The sequence below is a fragment of the Lolium perenne genome, chromosome 5, assembly GCF_019359855.2.
Source record: "Lolium perenne isolate Kyuss_39 chromosome 5, Kyuss_2.0, whole genome shotgun sequence".
Taxonomy (NCBI): domain Eukaryota; kingdom Viridiplantae; phylum Streptophyta; class Magnoliopsida; order Poales; family Poaceae; genus Lolium; species Lolium perenne.
Genome location: NC_067248.2, coordinates 47,746,096 through 47,770,052, shown reverse-complemented (window position 1 = coordinate 47,770,052; position 23,957 = coordinate 47,746,096). Strand labels below are relative to the sequence as shown.

General features: G+C 50.1%; 1 protein-coding gene across 1 annotated transcript; it reads left to right on the top strand.

Moving 5' to 3' along the window:
• The first annotated feature begins 20,683 nt into the window (after nucleotides 1-20,683).
• LOC127299084 (uncharacterized) lies at nucleotides 20,684-22,467 on the top strand. The gene is made up of 2 exons (XM_051328980.2): nucleotides 20,684-20,828; nucleotides 21,112-22,467. Exon 2 carries the CDS (start codon nucleotides 21,252-21,254, stop codon nucleotides 22,209-22,211), a length of 960 nt encoding a protein of 319 aa, XP_051184940.1. The 5' UTR covers nucleotides 20,684-20,828; nucleotides 21,112-21,251; the 3' UTR covers nucleotides 22,212-22,467.
• The last annotated feature ends 1,490 nt before the right edge of the window (nucleotides 22,468-23,957 follow it).

Here is a 23,957-nt window from a genome sequence, read left to right as displayed (position 1 = left end):
AGATCTTGAACGTGCCATCGAGATCAGCTCCTTGCAACCTCTAATTCCCACAGACGGCGCCAATTGACAAAGGATTAACTTGTCAATGCCTACAGATTGTAGACTAGGGTTTTGCTAGAAGTAGAGGGCAAGTAGATCTCGAAGGTTCAGGCGAAAAGTACTCGACGATTATGAAAACTAGGGTTATGTTGACAGTAGATTCGATCCTTTCTTTGTCCCTCGACTCCCCCTTATATAGGAGGTGGAGCCGAGGGTTTCGTTTTGTACAAGTTACAGAGTCCGGGACGGTTTCTAACTCATCCCGCCAGATTACAAATAACACTTCCTATTACAACTCTAACTTTCCTTAATATATCTTGGGCTCCCGAATCTTCTTATTCTTCGGGTAGTGGGCCTTCAGTAAAACCCCGGGTACTATATTCGGCAGGCCCATTTGGGATGCCTATGTCAGCAGGGTTGTTGGATGATTTCTTGACTCTCGTCAGAAAGGCGGGTTTAACCGCCTATATGGAGGATGAGAGGAAGCAATACTACATGCTTACTAAAATCTTTGTTGAGAGCTTCAAGTTCAACAACAAGCACTTCAACCCGACGGTTGCATTCAATATCTATGGTAATCCTGTCACTACGAAGTTGAAGGATTTTTGTGCTGCATTGGATATTGCCCCTGCAGGTACAACAAAGAAGATTGAGGACAACCCCAGGGTTTTGCTGGAGCTCTATCGAGAAATTAAAAATGATGATTGCCGCACCATTCAGCGTGGCAAGATAAGAAACATTCAACTCCCCGCCATTAAGTATTTTGCTTATTACCTTGCTACTAGCATTCTTGGTAGGGAGAACACTAGTAATATTTCTAGTTATCATCTTGCTTTCTTAATTGCTGCACTCACTGGGGAGACACCTTATCATCTTGGTTCTGTTATTGCTCGCCGTTTGTCTAACAAGGGGCCTATTTATGGGGGAATAATTGCATCGCGTATTTTGGCACGTCTAGATCTCCCTCTTGACCCTACTGATGTAGAAATACCACCTGTTAGGTTAGATATTGCTGCTATGAAGAGTCACCAATTTGTTACAGTTGACTCTAGTATGGATAATATTGTTTATAGAATATTATTTGCTGACGGCGATGAGAGGGAAGTCCTCTTGCCCCAAACAGATTTGTTCAGTATTGGCAGGAAACCATGGTCGCGCTCTAAGGAGGAGGTGGATGAGCAACTGAAGATACAAGGTTTCCACCAGCAACATGACTCCGAGGACGCTGAGCCCTCCTACGACTACACCGTCACGTACCCTATTGCTTCCTCCAGCACATACCTGGAACCGGGTCGTTCTTCGTCGTACTATGGAGACACCACTTCATGGGGACCATGGGAATGAACTCCACTTAGGCCAAAAGCCTAAGCTTGGGGGGAGGTATACCGTCATCACTCATTCTTTGCATATTATGGTTGCTGGATACTTGTACATACTTGTTTAGTTCTTAGAGTGGTTTTCTAATGAGAGGGAGATGATATTTGGGGAAGTGCTGTCCAAAAACAGATTCTGGGCTGTTACCAAAAAAATTTGTACGCACAGCCAGAACGTTATTTTGAGTTGCAAATTTTTGAGCATGTGCCCCAGGTTGTAATCTAACTTTCATTAGTTGAACACTTTTTGAGCTGAGCAATGGAAGATTTTTTTTAATTTCGATTTCTGTACTGCTGTCAGGTTTTGGCAGATTTCTGCCATCCTGCTTTTCTGTGTTTCTGTTAGTTTGCATTCTATTGTTTCCGCTTTGTTTCTTTCCTAAAACACAAAAAGACCAAAAAAAATTCTGTTGTTTGTCTTCACCATTTATTTATTTGGTTCTTTGCTCTTATTTCACTTTACTTGCTATCGTTGGTTTGCTATGAGAAAACCCAAAAAGATTTTGCTTTGTTTTCTTGTTTCCTTTTGTTCTTGTTTCTAGCCCGAAAACATCAAAAATATTTGTTGTTCTTCTTTGGTTTTGTAAAGTTCATTAGGGAGTTCAGAGGTCTCCGGTGGTTGGAGCTTGGTTTCATTTCATATTATTATTCAAGCTGCACAAGTGAAAGGCAATAATGACGATCTACGGCAATTTGACTGCGGTGAGAGGCTGGTATGAACTCTATTTGTTTTCATTTTTGTACATATACTCATCCATGTGAGCATGCTTAGTTGGTTCATGTGAGGTATATGTCATTTAATGAAAGTCTAGTAGTTTATGATCTCTCATGATTAGTTCCAATTTATTAATAATGAGTAGCATGTCGTCATGGATATTTGCTTGCATTGTTTTATTCATAAATCGGTATGACATTGTGGTATCCTCCTCTGAATAATTCACTTGAATCGACTTGGCACATGCTCACGCATGCATATGACTAAACAAAAGTCAATTAAGCCTCGATGATTTACTTTGCTTCAGAGTTCTTGTATCACTTTTATGCCTCCGTTAATTTTATTTTGTCGCAAGCATGATTATGACAGTTATTGCTCTCTTGATTGTCGCTTCCTAGTCTATTGCTAGCCTCCACTTGTACTGAGCGGGAACGCTGCTCGTGCTTCCAAACACCTGAAACCAAGTTGTTCCAAAGTGTCCACCATAAATACCTATGCATGGCATTTCAAACCATTCCAAGTAAATTCTCATGTGCTACCTTTAAACCTTCAAACTACTTCTTAATTTGTGTTAATGTTTTATAGCTCATGACGAAATATGTGGTGTTTTATCTTTCAACCTTGTCATTTACTCCGGACAGACTTTCACCAATGGACTAGTGGCACATCCGCTTATCCAATAATTTGCGAAAAGAGCTGGCAACGGGGTTCCCAGCCCCAATTAATCAACCTTCATTAATAATTCTCTTCACGTGTTTTGCTCTGATTCATCAGTAAGCAACTTAACCTGCAACTAGACACTTCCCCATGGTATGTGAATGTTGGAAGGCACCCGAGGATTCGGTTAGCCATGGCTTGTGTAAGCAAAGGTTGGGGGGAGTGTCATCCATAATGAAACTAAAATACATGTGTAAACAAAAGAGAAGAGGGATGATCTACCTTGCTGGTAGAGATAACGTCCTTCATGGGAGCCGCTCTTGAAAGTCTGGTTGGCGAGGTGGTTAGAGTACCCACTATCATTCGTTGACAACAACAAACACCTCTCAAAATAATTTTATTTCTGTTTTTGAAAAATGAAAAGCTCTAGCACATGTTAATCCCTGCTTCCCTCTGCGAAGGGTCAATCTTTTACTTTTATGTTGAGTCACCATCCTTTCTTTGAGCACTTTCTTGAGAGCATGACTGTCATTCTTAGTATAATATGCTTGTCCCAAAATATGATCAGCTGTGGTATAACTTTGATGCTTTTATCTTTGACAAATTTACTTCTAGTCTTTCTATGAACTTCAGAGGTGCCCGGGCATTTATGTTTTGCTACAAATACAGGCAAGCGAGATACCACTTTATCATATCCTTCTATGAACATTGCAATCCTGCTTATTGAAGTGCTTCATGATGCTTGTTATTAGTTTGTTGGTATTTCTTTTATGATTGACACAATTACTAGATGATCTTATTTGCATGTACCTTAGTATGAATTGCTTAAGCACTTGCCATATCATGAGAATATTTACATCATATGAACAAATGTGTTCGTGAAAGTTCTTTTATCGCACTCAGTTGTTAACTGAATTTCTTGAGGACAAGCAATAAGCTAAGCTTGGGGGAGTTGATACGTCCAAAACGTATCTACTTTCCCGAACACTTTTGCTATTGTTTTGCCTCTGATTTGTGTATTTTGGATACAACTAACACGGACTAAAGCTGTTTTCAGCAGAATTGCTCTGGTGTCTCGTTTTTGTGCAGAAATCCAACTTTCAGGAAAATCCTCGGAATTTATGCGAAAGGCCCTATTTTCCCAGAATACTGACGGAGCCAGAAGGGCAAGCCAGGTGGGGGCCCGAGGCCCCCACACACTAGGCCGGCGCGGCCCAGGAGGGGGGCGCGCCGCCTTGTTGTGCGGGCGCCTCGGCGGCCCCCCGACGCTCTCCTCTGGACTATATACGCCTTTCGACCTAAAAACGCCAGGGGGTACGACCATATTTCCAGAGACCATCCAGTATGCCGCCGCCATCGTGAAACTCCGCCTCGGGACCATAAACTCCGTTCTGGCACTCCGCCGGGACGGGGAATTGGAGGGGATCTTCACCGCCATCACCACCGACGCCTCTCCATCGACCAGCCATGTTTTCCCCATCCATGTGTGAGTAATTCCCCCGCTGTAGGCTGAAGGGGATGGTAGGGATTGGATGAGATTGATCATGTAATAGTCACAAGATTGTTAGGGCATGGTGCCTAGTATCCGTAGATGTTACTTTTATGATATTGTTGCAACTTGTTATGCTTAATGCTTGTCACTAGGGCCCGAGTGCCATGATCTTAGATCTGAACATGTTATTGTTTCATCATTATATGCATTGTTTATTGATCTTACCTGCAAGTTGTATACACACGTTGCTGTCCGGAACCCGAGGCCCCAAAGTGACAGAAATTGGGACAACCGGAGGGGAAGGCGGTGATGTGAGGATCACATGTGTTCACGGAGTGTTAATGCTTTGCTCCGGTACTCTATTAAAAGGAGTACCTTAATTTCCAGTAGTTTCCCTAGAGGCCCGGCTGCCACCGGCTGGTAGGACAAAAGATGTTGTGCAAGTTTCTCATTGCGAGCACGTACGACTATATATGGAACACATGCCTATTGATTGATTAGTACTTGGATACCGCTTTATTATTACCTGCAAATACCCTACCATGATTGTTACATGAATTCTCTCATCCATGAAACGCCCGTTCATCCGTCCCTGTGCCTACAGTATTTTAATCCTGCTGTTTACTATAATCACTACCGCTGTCTTTATTTCACCGCTGCTGTTATTTCACTATTCCTACTGCTATAAAACTGTTGCTACTGATAAACTCTTGCGAGCAAGTATGTTTCCAGGTGCAGCTGAATTGACAACTCCGCTGTTAAGGCTTACAAGTATTCTTTGTCTCCCCTTGTGTCGAATCAATAAATTGGGTAATACTTCCCTCGAAGACTGTTGCGATCCCCTATACTTGTGGGTCATCACGCCACAACATTCAGCATTCATATTTAAGTAACCTTAGAGCATAATAGATCTTTGCAAAATAAACCGAGTACTAACATAGCATACACACTGTCACCATTATTACACTATGAAGGGGGAATAGATCACATCAATACTATCATAGCGATAATCAACTCCATAACCTACAAGAGATTATGATCATAATCTACGACAAGAACCACACGATGCACACACTGTCACCATTACACCATGCAGGAGGAATAGACTACTTTAATAACATCACATGAGTAGCACATAGACTAGTAGCGATACAAAGCTCATCATATGGATCTCAATCATGCAAGCAATTCATGAGATCATTGTATTGGAGTACAGAGAGAGAGATTAACCACATAGCTACCGATACAGCCCTTAGCCTCGAGGGAGAACTACTCCCTCCTCATCATGGGAGCAACAGCGTTGATGGAGATGGCGGTGAAGATGGCGGTGGTGTCGATGGAGAAGCCTTCCGGGGGCACTTCCCCGTCCCGGCAGCGTGCCGGAACAGAGACTCCTGTCCCCCAGATCTTGGCTTTGCGATGTCGACGGCTCTGGAAGGTTTCTCGTACCGTGGCTTATTCGTACGGAAGATTTAGGTCAGGGGGCTTCTTATATGCGAAGAGGCGGAGTCGGAAGGGCTACGGGGGGGCACACAGTAGGCCGGCGCGCCCCCCTCTGGCCGCGCCGCCTTATTGTGTGGGGCCCCTGTGGCCCCCCTCTGGTTCCTCTCGGGTGTTCTGGAAGCTTCGTGGAATTCTAAGATGCTTGGCGTTGATTTCGTCCAATTCCGAGAATATTTCCTTACTAGGATTTCTGAAACCAAAAACAGCAGAAAACAGGAACTGTCACTTCGGCATCTCGTCAATAGGTTAGTTCCGGAAAACGCATCAAAACGATATAAAGTGTGAACAAAACATGTAGGTATTGTCATAAAACAAGCATGGAACATCAGAAATTATAGATACGTTGGAGACGTATCAGCCGGCCTGGCACGGCACCAGTGTCGTTGCCTAATCGACGTTACCTCCGAGGAGGGATCCTCACGAGGGGGAGAAGAAGTAGGGGCCATAGGGCGGAGTGCACACGGGACGGTGGTACGCGAGTTACCCAGCTTCGGAACACCTGCACGATGACAGGGCCTACTGCTGCTTGTCTGGAATTATCTGGGCGCTTGCGCGTTGTTACAATGGTTGTGGTTGTGCCTCTAGGGCTCCCAGGATCCGGCTTATAAAGGCGCACGGATCTAGGGTTTACATGGAGAGTCCTAGCCGGAATACAAGTTGCCTAACTACGGTACAATGTCTTGCCGTGTACGTCAAGGATCCGCCTTCCTTATGGCCGTACTGGATCCGGATACTTTATGGGCCTCCACGGATCCGGCCTCCTTCGTAGGTCGGTTCAGGATCCGGCTCCGAGTTCCTGGGCTGGACTTCATCCTTCTTGATCAACAGCAACTGGGCCGCCCGATGGGCCCCATGCCACCATCACCGTCTGTGGGCCACCCGGGCTTGCCGGATCTAGGCCATGTCGTTGATATACCCATAAAGTATACCCACAACAGTAGCCCCCGAAGTTCTCCGAGATTCATCATTCTTCCGCCTTCATATAACTCGGAACCGAAGAGAATCTTTGAAGAGCTTCCAAACTTACTAGTTTCCGATATCATTTAACCGGAAATCCACATGTCCTTTAGTAACGATAATGTAACGGAGTTTGCACTTTTTCCCGCGCACAACTTCCTATCTTCCCGCGCTAAATTTTCGGAGATGCGAATCTTTAGCCGGAAATTTCGGGAGCGCACGGTTAAATTACCTCCACGTCATTTTACCGCTTTTAACCTAAAACACGTGTCATGCATCCAACGGTGAGACCGTTCAGTTTCCGCCGTAGGATCCGGAATGCGAATCTCCGCGCGTGGGCTATAAATACCCCGACGCGCGGTAATTCCTCATTCGTTTCACCCGTTCACCACTTCGTCTTCCTCCTCCCGCCGCGCCGCCCGCCAGATCTCTACTCCGACGAGCTCCTCCGCGGAAGACTTCACGCCAGGTCGCTCCAAGCCTTCCCCCGTTCCAAGATCGCCGCGGTTGACCGGGAAATCTCCCCCGCCGCCGATTCGTGGTCACGCGGGCCGTTTTTCAGCAAGTTCGGCGACCTTCGTCCTCGCCGGAGCATCGCCGGTTCGCCACGCCATTGACGGTACGTGCACCGGACCTGTAGAAGAAGAAGTAGAGTAGATTCCGGTAACTCAAACACTTTGCATGGGTGCAGCCGGAAGTATGCCGATCGACTCGCACTGTACTGGTAGTTCTCCGAATAGCCCAGATCCCAGTTCATTAGAGCCAATCTGTCCGGATCCCATTGCATACCTACCACCATATGTTTCCGACATCCGGCTGGCTCAACCTTTTTCCGCATCTTCTAGCACCAAGTTAGGCCGGATCCCAACCGCACAAGAAATCGAAGAAGAACTTCAAGGGCAGGCTAGAATGGCAGCCAAGGTGCAGGAGACGGAAAACAAGAAAGCTTCTAAGGCCCGGAACCGCGAAGGAGAGCGGGGTCAATGGTGGCCCTGCGAAACCACTGATACGGAGCTCAGAGAGCTTCAGAACGAAGGTATGATCTCCGCTCACTGGAGTTTCATACGCGACACCGTCATCCCCAAGCCAGGAGCCGGAGAAGTGGTCATGACTAAGGCTTGGGTGGAACGCGGATTATCGCTCCCCTGCTCGGAATTTTTCCTCTCCGTCCTCAACACGTATGGACTTCAACCCCACAACATATGCCCCAACTCCTACCTTCTGCTCTCCAACTTCGCAACTCTCTGCGAAGGGCATCTCGGAATCCGGCCAGACGTCAAGCTATGGCAGTTTTTCTTCCGAGTGAAGAAAGAAACAAAAGACAAAGCTATGCTGAACTGCGGGAGCATGACATTCATGCTCCGACCTGGTCGTATGTACCCTCCTCATGACTCGCACGAATCCGTCCGGTACTGGAACGCCGGATGGTTTTACGAGAAGAATGTGTCAGTTCCGGAGATCCATGACGGTCTCCCCAAATTCAACAACGAGCCTCCGGAAGAGCTCGCAAGCTGGAGCTTCATCCCGTCGCTTTCCCTAACTCCCATCCTGGAGAAGGCAGCGCGGAGAATCTCCTGGTTAGTCCACGACGGGCTAACCGGAACCCAGCTTACACTGAGCTGGTTCACTCGGCGGATCCAGCCTCTGCGATATAACGCGCGATTAATCTGCGCATACACCGGGGCGGACGACCAGCTCCGAGCTACCCGCCACGATCTTCCGGCTGATTCTCTCAAAAGGAGATTCAAGACGCTGGTGAAGGTGGGCCGAGGTCAACCGATCCCGGAACTGATCAAGGATATTTACACGAACGACCAGTGTCCTCCGGTAAGCTTTGACCCTTTCGTTACTTCAAACTTCACAAGTTTTTGGATATTGACTAACATATGATATCTTTCCCTCCAGCTCGCTACATTGGCGGAGGAAAACTTACGCACCATACTTCGCGTCCCCGTCAGCGGCGACACGGCGGAGGAGGTTCCGGAAGACGAAGAGGAGGAAGAGGAGCAAGCACCCCGCAAGGCGGCTCCTCGACCTACGAAGCGTCCCCGCGCCAAAGCTTCCGGCTCTGAAGCCGGAGCCAGCGGCGAGGCCTCCGCCAAGAAGCCCAAGATCGTCAAGCCCCCTCCGCTAGACTCAAGGAAGGCGGAGCGGGAACGTTTGAGAATGCTTTCAACAGCAGGCAAACATTCGCGCCCCATCATCCCCGGCGCCCCGTAAGTTTCCGGGTATGGTACATATTTACTTTGATGCATTTGTTACTTATGCAATCTTCTTTTACTTGTTCGCAGAACTCCGACTACCGCCGCCACTCGGACCGCCAGCCAAAAACCCATCACAGAATTCATGAAGAAATCTCCGGCTGTTGGTCCTGCAACTCCAGCTCCGCCAAGCGCTTCCCACACTGCTCCACCGCCATCTCCTCCTCAGGCGGATCAATCTCCCCCTCCTGCCGCATACACTCCACCGGAAATAATTCCGGTCAGCAGCGAGAAGGTGGGCGGAGAGGATCCTAAAGCCAAGGGCCCTGCCCAAGAAGAAACTCAAGACCAAGGAGAGGCTGAAGTTACTTCCTCCGAGAAGGTCGGAGCCGGTGCTGGCGACGTTGTCGTGTTTCCGAAAAACTTTGGAGATCCGTCTGACCTCACCTCCACCCCCAAGGCATATGCTACCAAGTTCTTCAACAAGCCGACGGAGACAGAAAAGTGGGAACTTGAACAAGATCTGCTCAACGCCATGCTGAACAATGCCTGGGGGAAACCGGACGCCGCTACGTCGGAAATCCAGGAGTTTAAGAAGGGTGTCGGCGAATTCTTCGACAAGCTTGTCTGCAAACAAAAGGTACTCCCCAGTAGCCCCCAAGCATTTAGGCGGAAACTAGGTACTAGTTAGCGCTTAGATGCTTTTAGAGTACAGCCAGTTTTGGAAAGATTTAAAAATGTCACAGTAGCCCCCAAGCATGATGTCGGAAAGATTCCGGCAATAATGCTTCAGAGGACACCACTATGTTGTAGGAGGAATGTTCACTCCTGCTCTGTTTGTTTTTTACAGGAACAGCAGGCACTGCACTATGAGCTGCACAAGAATATTGCTCTGCAGCGCCGCGTTACCTTGGGCCAAGCGGAGAATATCCGAGCCCTCAAAGATAAAAATGCAGAACTGAACAAACAGCTGGCGGACGCCCAAGGTTGGTTTCCGACCTTTCTTGTTATTAGTTCACGTTCCGACTTTGAACTGTTTTTAACTTGATTCCTTGTAGGCGCATCTTCTTCCCTGGCGACAACCTCCTCCGAACTGGAAAACCTGCGCTCCTCATACCAAGAGTTGGAGATAAAGCTGAAGGAGGCGGAGCAGCAGAAGGAGCGTGCCGAGAAGCAACTGGCGGAGAAAAACTCCGAGCTCATCAGGGAGAAGGGCGAATTCGTGCTGAAGCGTAATGCTGATAGCGAGACCATTAAGAGGCAGCAAAAGGAGCTCAATGGACTCCGGAAGTACATGGAGACCGCGGAGCACCATTGGGACCTGCTGGCCGAAAATATCCTGGGTACTTATACTCGGAATTTCTTTATCTTGATGGATAATCTCTTGTGCTCAACTTGAATGTTTATTCTTGTAATTTTGTGCAGAGCCACTCGGATATCCTGAAAAGCGCCGGAACAAATTTCCCCGGGACGATGTTCTTTCTCTTGCTGGCGATGACTGCAAGGATCTTATATCCGCTTCACGGAAAATATGCCACAACTTGTCACTGAAGAAGAGCCGCACCTGCGGTCTGCGCAAACTGATCAAGCGGATGGACATTCTTCCGGAGCTGGTAACAGATCTTCAAGCGTCGTCGGCCCGAGGCGCAGCTGCCATGACTTTGACCAGGTGACTTCTGGTGTTTCTCCGACAGCAGATGTCAGAGCGCTTCTTGATGCGGTGAGTGGCTATGACACCCGCATCGCGCGGAGGATCCGTCACGAGGAATTCTACGACAAGGTGGTTCTCCCAGCGGACGAGCCCCTTGAAGACGAACTTCAAAAAGAGCGCGACGCGGAAGCCCGTCCTGCGGAATCCGGAACCCAATTTACCTAGACCAGCTCCAAGGATGCTCCCGAAGAGGAACCCAAGTCCAGCGCTGCAACCTCCGAAGAAGATGAAGAGAGCGATGAAGATGTGTCGTCTCCGGCTGAGGGCGCCAAAGGAAAAAATCCAGAGGGCAATGCTTCTCCGTCCAAGGCGGAGTGAAAACGTTTATGTCCTGCGGGATAAAACAATGCATCATTTTGGCCCCAGCGAGGGTTTGTAATATAACTTAAATTCTTAAGTAGTTAGGTACGAAACAAGCATGCATGCGTGGGCGGAAAATACTTATCCTGCTATCCGTTTTTATATTATTTGCATGTGTTGTTTCTTGAAAGCAAGTGCTGGTTTGATAATTTCCGGCTTGCCCACTTGACCTTCCACGAGCCGGAAAACCCGTGCCGGAAACGCTCGCCAGCGGCGACGAAGCCCAATGGCAATCCGTCAATAACCGCGGAAACAAGCCCCCAGCCCAAGTGCCGGAAGTCGCTACCAGGAATCCATGGGTTCGCAACAGAAAAAATTTCCGCCAGAAAACTTAAACTTACGTCCTAAGGGACGATTTTGAAAATCACAACTTTAATACACGCCTAGGCGGAAAGATCCAGCTCTGCGGTTTTAGTCGGAAAAAACATACACGATCCAGAAATGAAAAATTAAAGGAGGTAAATGACTCTAAGAGTGAACCAAAAGCTTTATTTCATTGATCATGTATCATAGATATTACAAGGTATGTAATGCGTAAAGCGCTAAGTGTGGAAAGGACGTAGCTGTGCTATGTTCCAGGGATGATCTGTTTCATCATATATGTCACCCGGATCTTCTCGTTTTCGTTTCCGATGCCAGTTGGCAGGTCTATCCTTTAGTTCCCGGAAATCAACGGGTAATAGGATCCGTTGTGTAGTACTTTGCTGATGACAAAAGGTCCTTCCCATGGAGATTGCAGCTTGTGATCTTTCACCTGGCGAAGGCGGAGGACTAAGTCTCCGACCATGAACGAGCGGTTCCGAACTCGACGGCTATGATAGCGTCGGAGCTTCTGCTGGTAAATGGTGGAGCGTTGGTCAGCTAAATTCCGAGCTTCTTCGATTAGGTCCACAGATAGCTGTCGAGCCTCGTCAGCAGTTTTTTCATTGTAGGCGGAAACTCGCGGTGAATCATGGATGATGTCAGTGGGGAGCACAGCTTCGGATCCATATACCAGGAAGAAAGGAGTAAATCCTGTTGATCTGTTAGGGGTAGTTCGTAAACTCCACAAAACAGAGTCCAGTTCATCAGCCCAAGCTCCGGCTGCGCGGCGCAGCGGTTCTTCAAGGCGAGGTTTGATTCCGGCTAGTATAAGGCCATTGGCTCGTTCGACCTGACCATTAGATTGTGGGTGAGCCACAGATGCGAGGTCAAGCCGGATCCCAACTTCATCGCAGTAATCCTTGAGTTCTCCCTGCGCAAAGTTTTGTGCCATTGTCTGTGATTATGCTGTGTGGGATGCCGAATCTCGTCACGAGGCTGCAAACAAATTTTAGTGCTGTAGCACCGTCGGCTTTTCTCACTGGCTTTGCCTCGATCCACTTACTGAACTTGTCAATAGCGACCAGGAGGTATTCATGACCACCAGGAGATGATTTCTTTAACTTACCAACCATATCGAGCCCCCAGACCGCGAACGGCCAGGTGATAGGGATGGTCCTCAGCTCTTGGGCTGGAGCGTTTGGTTGAGTAGCGTAGTACTGACAACCGCGGCAAGTTTTCACCAGCTTGTCAGCGTCTTCTTTAGCTGTTAGCCAGTAAAATCCTAACCGAAAAGCTTTTGCAACGAGTGACCTGGGGGCGGCATGATGCCCGCAATCCCCTGCGTGGATCTCTCTGAGGATTTCAATGCCATCTTGACTAGAGACGCATTTGAGAAATACCCCGTTGGCACTTCGTTTGTAGAGCTGTCCATCAACAATTGTGTAGGATCTTGCTCGTCTGATGATCTGTCGTGCGTGGACCTCGTCCTTCGGCAACTTTTGATCAATGAGGTAATCCAAGAACGGCTGAGTCCAGGCCGGAATGACTGCCATCACTTCCTTAGCCGGAGAAACTGCCAGATCAGGATTTTCCGGGTTTGCACCCTTCACTGAGGGTACTCGCAGATGCTCAAGGAAAATTCCAGGCGGAATTGGTTTCCTGCCGGATCCGAGCTTGGACAGCATGTCTGCTGCTGTGTTATCGTCTCTCCTGACGTACTTGACTTCGTATCCGAGGAAGCACTTGGCGATCTCATCCACTTCGTCTCTGTAAGCCGCCATGACGGAGTTTCTGGCGTTCCAGGTTCCGGCTACTTGTTGTGCCACCAGGTCAGAATCTCCGCAGCATATGATGTGCTTGATCCCAATTTCCTTAGCGATGCGCAGACCGTGTAGTAGAGCCTCATATTCCGCCATATTGTTTGTTGCTTCGAAGTGAATCTGCAGAACGTACTGCAATTCTTCTCCGGTAGGTGACTTCAGGGTAACTCCAGCCCCCGAGCCTTGATGTTGCTTGGAACCGTCAAAGTGCATGACCCAAGCTTCAGGTTCCAAGATGTGTGCCCTCCGGTGCTTCAGTCCAATCCGCGATGAAATCCGCTAGAACTTGAGACTTGATTGCAGTTCGGGCTTCGTAGTTGATGTCAAAGGCAGATAATTCGATGCCCCATTTTGCTACGCGTCCTGTTGCGTCGGAGTTGTTGATGATTGTTGCCAGGGGAGCCTTGCTCACCACTGTCATTGGGTGCTCCTGGAAGTAATGTCTCAGCTTCCGGCTGCCTAGGAAAACTCCGTATGCTAGCTTCTGAAAGTGAGGGTATCTCTGCTTGGATTCCGTCAGGACTTCGCTAATGTAATAGACAGGCCTTTGGACTCCGTGCTCAAATCCTTCTTCCTTTCGCACCACCACGATTACGAGGCTGATAACTTTGTTGGTAGCCGCTATGTAGAGGAGCATAGGCTCTGACTCAGCTGGAGCTGCCAATATAGGTGGGGAGGAGAGTATGTTCTTCAACTCCTGAAGTGCTTTATCTGCTGCCTCATCCCAGACAAATTTGTCTGTTTTCTTCAGCAGCTTATATAGAGGTAGGGCTTTCTCGCCAAGACGGCTGACAAATCTACTGATTGCTGCGACGCAACCAGTTAATCGTTGCACATCTTTGAGACAAGTTGGCCTTTTGATGTTCAGGATAGCCTTGATTTTTTCCGGGTTAACTTCTATTCCCCTGTGGGAAACAATGAAGCCAAGGAGTTTTCCGGCTGGTACGCCAAAGACGCACTTCAGCGGATTCAACATCATCTTGTACCGTCGGAGATTATCAAAGGTTTCCTTAAGGTTGCTCAGCAGGTCGGATCCCTTTCGGGTCATGACCGCGATGTCGTCGACGTAGGCGTGCACGTTCCGGCCAATTTGGTCCTTCAGGCACCGCTGCATCGTACGTTGGTATGTGGCACCTGCGTTTTTCAAGCCAAAAGGCATGGTAACATAGCAGTATGTGCCAAAGGGTGTGATGAAGGAAGTTGCCTTTTGGTCGGACTCCTTCATCAAGATCTGATGATACCCGGAATATGCGTCAAGAAAACACAGGAGTTCCGCCCCTGCCGTCGAATCAATGACTTGGTCAATGCGCGGCAAAGGGAACGGATCTTTCGGACAATGCTTATTCACGCCGGAGTAATCGATGCACATTCTTAGTATTTCAGAATTCTTTTTGGGTACAAGGACGGGGTTTGCGACCCAATCAGTATGGATAACTTCTACTACAAAACCTGCCTCTAGTAACTTTGCTAATTCCATTCCTATGGCGCGGCGCTTCTTATCTCCAAAGCGTCGCATAGCTTGCTTCACCGGTTTTGCACCCGGATTTATGTTGAGGTAGTGCTCGGCGAGTTCCCTTGGTACTCCGGACATGTCAGAAGGTTGCCATGCGAAGATATCCATGTTAGCTCTGAGGAACTCGACGAGCGCGCTTTCCTATTTAGGGTCCATGTTGGCTCCGACTGAAACCTGCTTGGAGTTGAGGTCATGCTTCTTGGTTTCTATCGCGGCCTTGAACGAAGTTTTCTGTTCGGAGATCTGCTTCTTGGTGGTCTGCATTTCAGTCGGATCCACCGCGGCTCTGTAGCCTTGCAGCTCCTCTCCAGATATGACGGATTCTGCAAAGGCGGCTTCGCCCTCCTCGCAGTCCCTAGCTTTCTTGTAGTCTCCGGACACGGTGATCCAACCGTTAGGACCCGGAATCTTGAGCTTGTTGTAGATGTAGCATGCTCTGGCGTGGAACTTGTGGTAGGTGGGCCTGCCGAAGATCACGTGGTAGGAGCTTTTGAAGGGCACCACTTCAAACGTGATCATCTCTTCGCGGTAGTTGTTCACATTGCCGAAGGCCACGGGAAGTTTGATGCTGCCCAGAGAGTTTGCCTTCTTACCCGGAACCACACCATGAAATTCAGTGGTGCTGTGTTTGAGCTGTTCCTTGGTGAGGTTCATCTTCTCCAGGGTCTCCAGGTACATGATGTTCAGGCTAGCTCCTCCGTCCATAAGACACTTGGAGAAGTCATACCCGTCTATGCGGGGACTCACAACCAGAGCGTAGCACTCTTTGGGGATGACGGCCGGGTGATCCGACCTGTCAAAGGTACAGGCTTTCTCCGACCACTTGACATACTGCGGCACAGCCGGAACTGTGGCGTTCAAGATCCGGAGCGCTGATTTTTTCGCGCGGACGGTCGGGGTTCCGAGGAAGGTGTGGTAAGTTCCGACACTCTTCTTACCAAAGGGGTTGGACTTGTTAGCTGCGGTACCCTCCTTGGGTTCCGGCGAAGCGTCATCCTCATCCATGGCTTCGGAACTGTCCTCCTCTTTGTCCTTGTTCTTGCCCTTGCCTCCTTTGCCGCGCGGGCGGTGCTTCCGGGCTCGCTTGTATCCTGCCTCCGGGTCGTTCTTCAGATCATTGACCCACTTGCAGTTGCGATTGGTATGGGTGGATTTGCCCGTAGCCGGATCCAGATGGGCCAGGCACGGCATATCCCGGTATTCTTTGTACGTTTGGGGAGCGCGGGATCCGGCTGCGGTGACTTCGTCAGCGCGCTGCTGGCCCCTGCCTGCTCCGCCTCCACGTCCGCGGCCTCTTCCGCCTCCTGGACCTCCGCGTTGGAACGTCATGGCTACCATGTCGGATCCTCCGCCCTTCTGGTCTTCAGGGGGGTTCTTCCGCTTGTTGCTGTTGCTGACGCCGTTATCACGGTTTTTCTTCTGTTGGTGCAGGGGTATGGCTGTAGCTGCGAGATCTCCGCCTGCGTCGTCATCGGCGGCAGTATGATCGCTGGCGATGTTTATCATCTCGTCAAGAGTGAGTTTGTTTGCGTTCACCAGACAAGTAAGCTTGTGGCGCAGCAGCCCCCCGCGCTGCAAACCACCGATGAAAGCGTGCATTGCTGTGCGGTTATCTACGTTCTCGCACTCGTTTCTGGTTGCCAACCATCGGGTGAGGAAACTCCTAGATGTCTCACCCTTCTTCTGGATGCAAGCTTGAAGATCGCTGGTGGTGGCCGGTCTCTTGTAGGTACCCCTGAAGTGGTTCTCGAAAGCCTTCTTCAGGTCCAACCAGCAAAAGATGGTGTTCTCCTCGAGGTCGCTGAGCCAAACACGAGCTGGACCAATAAGGTACAACTGGAGCATGCGGCATGCTATATTCGGGGTTCCTCCGGCGAAGGTTACTGCATTGTAGTAATCCTCAATCCAGGTATCCGGCCTCTCGCTGCCATCATAATGCTTCAGGTTTCCTGGTAGCTTAAGGTTCAAGCTTCTTGGCTTTGGTTCCTCTCGGATCATCTGGCCAAAGCACCTTGGACCGATGTAGTCGGATCTGTACTCGTTGAGGCGGTCCCGGGCATCACGGGGGGCACCACCGAGTGATTTTGAGCGGGAACGAGATCTCCGGCCTCTGCCTCCGCCTCCTCCTCCGCCTCCACTGGGTGGTGGTGAGGGAGATCTGCGAGGGGGCCTGTAAGATGTTCTTCCGCCTTCAGATTCTCGGCATGGCTCCCGCGGCTGGCTCCGGCTTCGGTGGCTCCTTTCCTCTTGGTGGTGGTCGCCTCCGTCGTTCCGGCTCCTGCGTGGCTCAGGTGCGTACTCCTCGTTCCGGCTCCTCCTTGGTTCCGGATCGCGTCCTTGGCTTCTGCGAGGCTCAGGGTCGCGTTCCTGATTCCGACGAGGCTCAGGCTCGCGGTCTTGATTCCGGCTTCGGCGTTGCTCCAGCGTACGCTCCCTGTTCCTGTCTCTAGGTGGCGGCATACTGTCACGGATGTTGATTCCACCTGGCCCATGGGGCCTGGGGTTTCCGGCAGGGCTGCGACGTCGAGGGGGTAGCGGAGGACGCGAAGCTCGGGGAGGTGGCGACGGAACACGGTACTTATCTCTGCCAGTATACATCGCATCCTTTCCCTTTGCCGGGTCTTTCGGGGTTGAATCCGATGGTATGGGGATTGGATTTGGATGATCTCTGACTATCCTCCTGCGCTCCGTGGATCCGGTGCGCGACTCGCCATCACGATGTTGACTTGCTATGGCGTCCTTCTGCGCGGTGGATATGCACTGTTCCGGATTGGATGCTAACCTGCGCGAAGTGTCTGCCTTGCTCTGTTGCTGCATTGCTGAGGCAACGAGCTTCCGGACGTAGTTGATGTCAATCTCCTCGTCCTTCTTTTTTAGGAGCTCTGCAGCCTTCTTCATGTTATCCTTTGGAGTTGCGAGCGGCTGCTGCTCTGTGGGTGTTGCGAAGGTAATCCTGCGGGGAGGGATGGCTTCTCGAGCGATTCTATCAGCCTCCGCCTGCAGAGAGTCTAACCTTTTCTGCCACTCTATCCGGAGTCCCTTGGCTGTTGCCATCATTTCGTCGACTTCACGATCCTTCTTTAGGGAGTAGTCCACAAAATTTGCAGCCAAGGTTCTTTCTTCCGCCATTGCGGCTGCAGTCCTGGCGAACTTCTGAGCTGTTGCCAGCATCTCCTGCCGTTTGGCTTCTAAGGCCTCCGGGTCTGCAGCCTCCTCTGGAGTTATTGGTTTGTTGAGAATATCAGACTGCGCGACTAGATCCATGCGTGCTTGCTCGACTATCTCTTCTGGTGACAGGACACCCCTGTGCGGTTGTGGTCCCAAGGGAGGCCGCACGTTGGATGGTCCTGGGCTGGAGTTGGAGGCTTCGTCTTCCGTGTCCGGCTGATCCAGCGGTGCCACGGTTGCTAGAACCTGCATCGGCTGGGCGGATTCCACTTCAGCTTGCTCACCGCCTCCGAGTTCCTCGAGCTTGCGGTTGAATTCCTCTGTGTTCATGGATGAAGCGCCGTCATCTTCTTCCCCAATCGCGAGCTCCTTCGTCAAGCGATTGTATTCTTCTGTGCCTATTGAGGAGGCATCGTCGGAATTTGCGCTTAGGTTACCGAGGATTGATTCCTCAGGGTTTCCGGCCTCCTCTTGTCCCGGAACGTCGCTGTCTCCGACTGCTTCAGGCAGATCCCGAGCTACGTTGTTTCCGGGTGCCTCAACCTGCAAAGGATCAGCCTCGTCCTGGTGGAGGGCGTCTCCTGCGGTATGGGCCAAGAAGTGCACGAAGTGACACCTTTGCTTCTCTAACACCTGGGAGACCCAGGCGGATCTGCATTGGTCTTCCACCGTCTTCTCCTGCTCAGGGCGGATTGGGTGGGTTTTGATTTTTCCTGATCCAAGGCGGAATCTTCCTTAAGAAGCTCCTGCGACTCAGATCGGATCTTCGCGACGGCGTCCAGCTCAGCGGCGGACGCGTCAGCGTTACTTACCAGTGCGTTTCCGTCGGAATCGACGGTCTCGCCGATGAAGATGTGGATGCCGCCGATTGGGACGATGGAGAGCTTGACGGGGTTTGTCCTAGCCGGAATCTGCACTGTCCGGACGGACGATCGGAAAATTCCCGGCGTAGAGTACGCGCCCCACAGCGATCGAGTCGTCGTAGCTTCCCATGGCGGAGCCCTCCCGGTTCCGGCCTCCAGACGCCTCAGGCCCCACGGTGGGCGCCAACTGTCGTTGCCTAATCGACGTTACCTCCGAGGAGGGATCCTCACGAGGGGGAGAAGAAGTAGGGGCCATAGGGCGGAGTGCACACGGGACGGTGGTACGCGAGTTACCCAGCTTCGGAACACCTGCACGATGACAGGGCCTACTGCTGCTTGTCTGGAATTATCTGGGCGCTTGCGCGTTGTTACAATGGTTGTGGTTGTGCCTCTAGGGCTCCCAGGATCCGGCTTATAAAGGCGCACGGATCTAGGGTTTACATGGAGAGTCCTAGCCGGAATACAAGTTGCCTAACTACGGTACAATGTCTTGCCGTGTACGTCAAGGATCCGCCTTCCTTATGGCCGTACTGGATCCGGATACTTTATGGGCCTCCACGGATCCGGCCTCCTTCGTAGGTCGGTTCAGGATCCGGCTCCGAGTTCCTGGGCTGGACTTCATCCTTCTTGATCAACAGCAACTGGGCCGCCCGATGGGCCCCATGCCACCATCACCGTCTGTGGGCCACCCGGGCTTGCCGGATCTAGGCCATGTCGTTGATATACCCATAAAGTATACCCACAACAACCAGCCAGGCCCCCGTTTCACGTGCCAGGCAGGACCCGGCACGCCTGCGGCCCCGTGCTGTGTCGGCCCACGTGCCTCGACCCCCAGCCTCGGCACGACACAGAAGGTTGACGGGCCAACACGTGGGCCCGTTTGGCTCGCGGGGCCGGAAAACAGCCCGTTTGTTTGTTTTTTCCTCCTGTTTTGCAGTTTGGTTGTTTCTAACTTGAAACTGTTCGAAAATATTCAAAAAAAATAAAAAAATTCAGAAAAAGTAATATATGACAATATTTCATATGGGATAAAAATAAAAGAGCTTTATTAGATGCGCTGCCTCGTTAAAAAAACCTTACATCTCGTGATAAGGAAAAAGAGTACAACCGCTCTTCATGTGGCTCGTCATGTGGCAGTTTCCTCCGCCCTTCGAGAAAATCTGCTAGTGCACCCCGGATGGAGGCACTTCGCCCTCAACTTCGTGGTACCATCGTCATCTACGAATTCTTCCACATAGTGCTCCCAGATCACCGAGATTTTTTTCCGCCTTTTGGGGCCTAGGGTGCTGGAAGTGCCGGCGGAATTGGATGAACTATTTTCGGATTGTGTATAGGAAGGTGTGTGATAGTCGTTGTTGAGGTAGGGAGAACATGGGGTTTCAACCCCGAATGTATCCATGGGGAAGAGAAAACGGTTTGGATCATCTATGTTTGAGGCTTTGAGTGTGGAAATGAGAGGGATGTTTGAGTGTGAAAATTGAGAGGGGTATGTTGCCCTTTTTATATTGAAAAAATGATCAAATTTGGACCAAAAAAACTGCTCCAACGGCCAAAAATTCGAAACCTACAGTAAAAAGGACCAAAAACACCCCAAACCCTAAGCCACATCAGCCCTAAACTACCAACGGGAAAATTCCCGTACGGGCCCCGTACGCGGTGCCCAGAGCGGCAGAGCCCCAGACGCTCCTCCCGTCCTCCCGATTTGTACGCGTGCGTGGCGGGCCGTTCGCGTGCCGCCGCGGGCCGACGCCTTAACGGGTCGTGTCGGGCCAGCCCGCGTGCTTGAGGCTGCAGCCCAGGCACGTGCTGTGCTGGGCCAGTGACGGGCTGAAATCGTGTGCTCGCGGGCTGGCACGTGACGGCCCGGCCCGGTGGCCAGGTATGGCCGACCCCGACAACCCAAACGAATGCCAGCCCACTCTGGCGGCACCACCCGCTTCAACATGATGCGCGGGCCCAGCCAGTCAGCCAGACATTAGACCGGGAGTCAAAATTGACACTGCTGTTCGTCGCGACGACGGGAATAAATTTGGGAGGAGAAAAATTCCCCAATTGCGGCGGCTGGAGCAGGACCAAAAACAAAATCCATTCTATCGCCGAATTCGTATTCGCTTCGTCGAATTCGGCTCCGGCGTCCGGCCTCTCCGATCAAGGTATGTCTCCTGCCAATCCCCTCCGTCTTCCCCCACAATTTTCATCGAGGGAAGTCGGCGCTGGTTCGATCGTATTTCGCCCGCGAGTTCGTACAATTCGATGCGGTTTTGCTCCGGATTGAGGATTCGCCGAGAATGGGTTGCTGGAAACTTTGTTTTGGGGTAGAGAACTGTTGCTGCTCCAAACATTGTTTTAGATCACGGAGCAACCCCTACTTGTGCTGACCTGACCACGTAGCGAAATCTTCGTTCTAAATTCTGCTTTCTTGATCTGATTACGCAGATTCCCGCTTCCAGGATACTTCTTGCCGCCAGCCCTCCGTCCGCGGATTGCCGGAGCTCCACGCGGGTGTTCGGCGGCGAGCAGCTAGGGTTTGCCCCCGTCTTCGCGGAGCTGCCACATTTGGCGTGGTTCCTTCCAAGATGCAGCCGTCCAGGAAAGTTGCTCGGGTCGACACGGCCGAGATCAAGTCCCGGCTAGTCAGGAAGATCGGGCACCAGCGCGCCGAGCTGTACTTCCACAGCCTCAAGAAGTTCCTGGGGTTCCAGCTTGGGAAGTGCGAGTTTGACAAGATCTGTGTGACTGCACTGGGGAAGGAGAACATTAAGCTTCACAACTTCCTCGTCCGGTCGATCCTCGGCAATGCTTGTATGTCGCTGGGGCCGCCGCCCAGCAGGCAGACGCCCACCGGGAATTCGCAGACCAGCACCGTGACTAACGGGCCGTTGGCAAGTGGCGTGCCGCTGGCGAGGAGGGTGCGGCCGGTGGGTAGCCGGGACAGGAGGTTCGGAGATAAGCCGAGTCCGCTTGGAAAGTCCCCTCTTGGTCATCCAGGGGCCGGGGAGTTTGTGTCTGTGGAGGAAGGCGAGGAGGTTGACCAAGCCAGGGGAAGCCCGGTGTGTGTGCAGAGTCAGAGCCCGATCAGGGCTCCGCTGGGAATCCCCCCCAAGGCTCAGAATCCTCAGCCTCCGACCTCTTATGCTTCAGAGGTCTGCTACAGCAATGGTGAATTGCCAGATACACAGTACCTGTCGAAGCTACTTGAGAATAAGCTCAAGGCCGAAGGCCTTAGCATATCCCTAGACTCTGCTGATTTGCTGAACTCTGGGCTGAATGTGTACATAAGTCAGATGCTCAAGTCTTGTTTGGGTGTTGCCAAAGCAAGAGGAAGCACAACTAGGACGCGTGAAGCTAATGGGAGTGCTGCTGCTGCTGCTGCTGCAAATGGTGGGAGGAATAATGGCTTTGCTTCAGATTTAGGCTGCTCCTACCAAGCTTCATTGCTAGATCTTTGCACAGCCGTACAGTCTAATCCTCAGTTACTGGGGTGCGACTACGCCAGGCAATACGAGAAGATTACTTCTCACCTTCTTGACAACTAAATGGCGGCAGCTATTTTTTCTCATAGAACTTCATCAATTGTTATGGTTGGCAGAGTGAGCAATCCTTTGCCATAGATTGGTGTTATAGAAATCTACAGCTAGTTAGCTTGAGGTGAAGTAGATTTTGACTGCCATAGAGCTGAGGGGGGTACCCCAATGTTTTTGGTTAGGATGATACATCTTGTGATTTCAGTACATCATAGTGCGCTTTCATTACTTGTGATTATTCACATAATAAAAAGTTTCTGCCAATGCACCTTTGCTTTGTTTCTGCTGCTTACCTACCTGCACAGATAATCATGTTCTGTCGTTTGGATGTGTAACTGTTTTCTTTGATAATTGGGATCTATTATCTTTGCTCTGCTCAAGAACTATCCTTTACCCCTTTCTTATATGTGCCCGTAATCTTTGTTCTTTTACCATGCACCGCGAATAACATTCTTGCTACCTGCCAAGCTGAATTGTTTATCATTCCGCTTCGGAGTTCCCACAGGTATATTCATTTTTTTGGGGATCAAGTTAATTTGAAAGTATATGCCATCCTCACATATTAACAGCTGAGTTAGTTATTAACTTCAGATGTGCTTATCCATGGTGTCGAGAGAAAGTCATCAACTCATGTGTACAAAGAAAAATTGGAATTGCTCTCTGCTTAAGCATTGGAGATTAACTGAAGTATGCAAATTTATATTGCAGCTAGAGAAATATATGGCGGCATGCGCTGAATGGTGCCTCTTACTACATTATCCATGTATTATAGATTTGTAACTCTTTGTTGCGAATCATTATAGGTTATTATTAACTATGGTTGCTCTTCGTGTCTCTGTTCCCTTTTTCTGCTGACAATGAGTTCACATTGGTTCCCATTCACTAATCTGAGATGTGCGTATGTGTGTGTCATGGTCACCTAGGATTTGGTTCGAATGTTAAGTGGAGTCTGGAGTGTGCAAACAACCAGCAAACACTGGATCGTGTGTTTGTGGTGCAAATTTCATGTCAGCAACTTCATTAAAAAAATAGAAAATCAAGAAAGCAAATAAAATAATAGTAATAATACAAAGTAATAATAATATTACGAGGAATTTTTATTTTGTAGGAAATTCAGGAATATGTATTTTAAGATTTTTCTTTGAACCTTTTTCTAGTTTAACCATTGGGGAGAAAACTAAAACTGAGCAACCTAGTACTACCCTAGTCCCGTGTGGCGTATGGCGACATGCCGCTCCCCTCCTCCTCCTTAACCTAGCCAGAGAAAACCTCTAAATCTCCTCCAATCCACCTCCTTTTCGCTCCATGCTCCATTACCCAAGATCTTCTTCTCCACCTGCTCCTCCTAGAACCCCAGATCTCCACAATCCGTCAACCCCAACACCTCACCAGTTTGTTGCTATGCAGTTTGCAGGAGTTAACAACCGAGGCCTTTCGGAAAGAGCAAATCAACCGGATGGATCGGCAGAACGGCAGCCAATCTCTCCTGTCAGGCCAGAAGGAAGCCCTGCAGCACCACATAATCCTTCAATGTTGCTGGTTCCAGATGTTCCTCATCTAGAGCTAGATTTACAAGCCATGACTATTTCAGATCAGCAGCAAGTGCAGGAACAGCTAAACTCGGATGAGCAGTATGCAATATTTATGAAGCTGGCAGCGACTAGATCAACCCCAAGAAGCATCTCTCTAACAACTTTGCAGGCCCAGATGAAAAGAGCCTGGAGAGCTCATTACGGTGACATTATTCAAGTTCATGAG

Excerpts from the sequence above, each read along its gene's own strand:
- LOC127299084 (XM_051328980.2), top strand. The coding sequence starts at position 21,252 with ATGCAGCCGTCCAGGAAAGTTGCTCGGGTCGACACGGCCGAGATCAAG.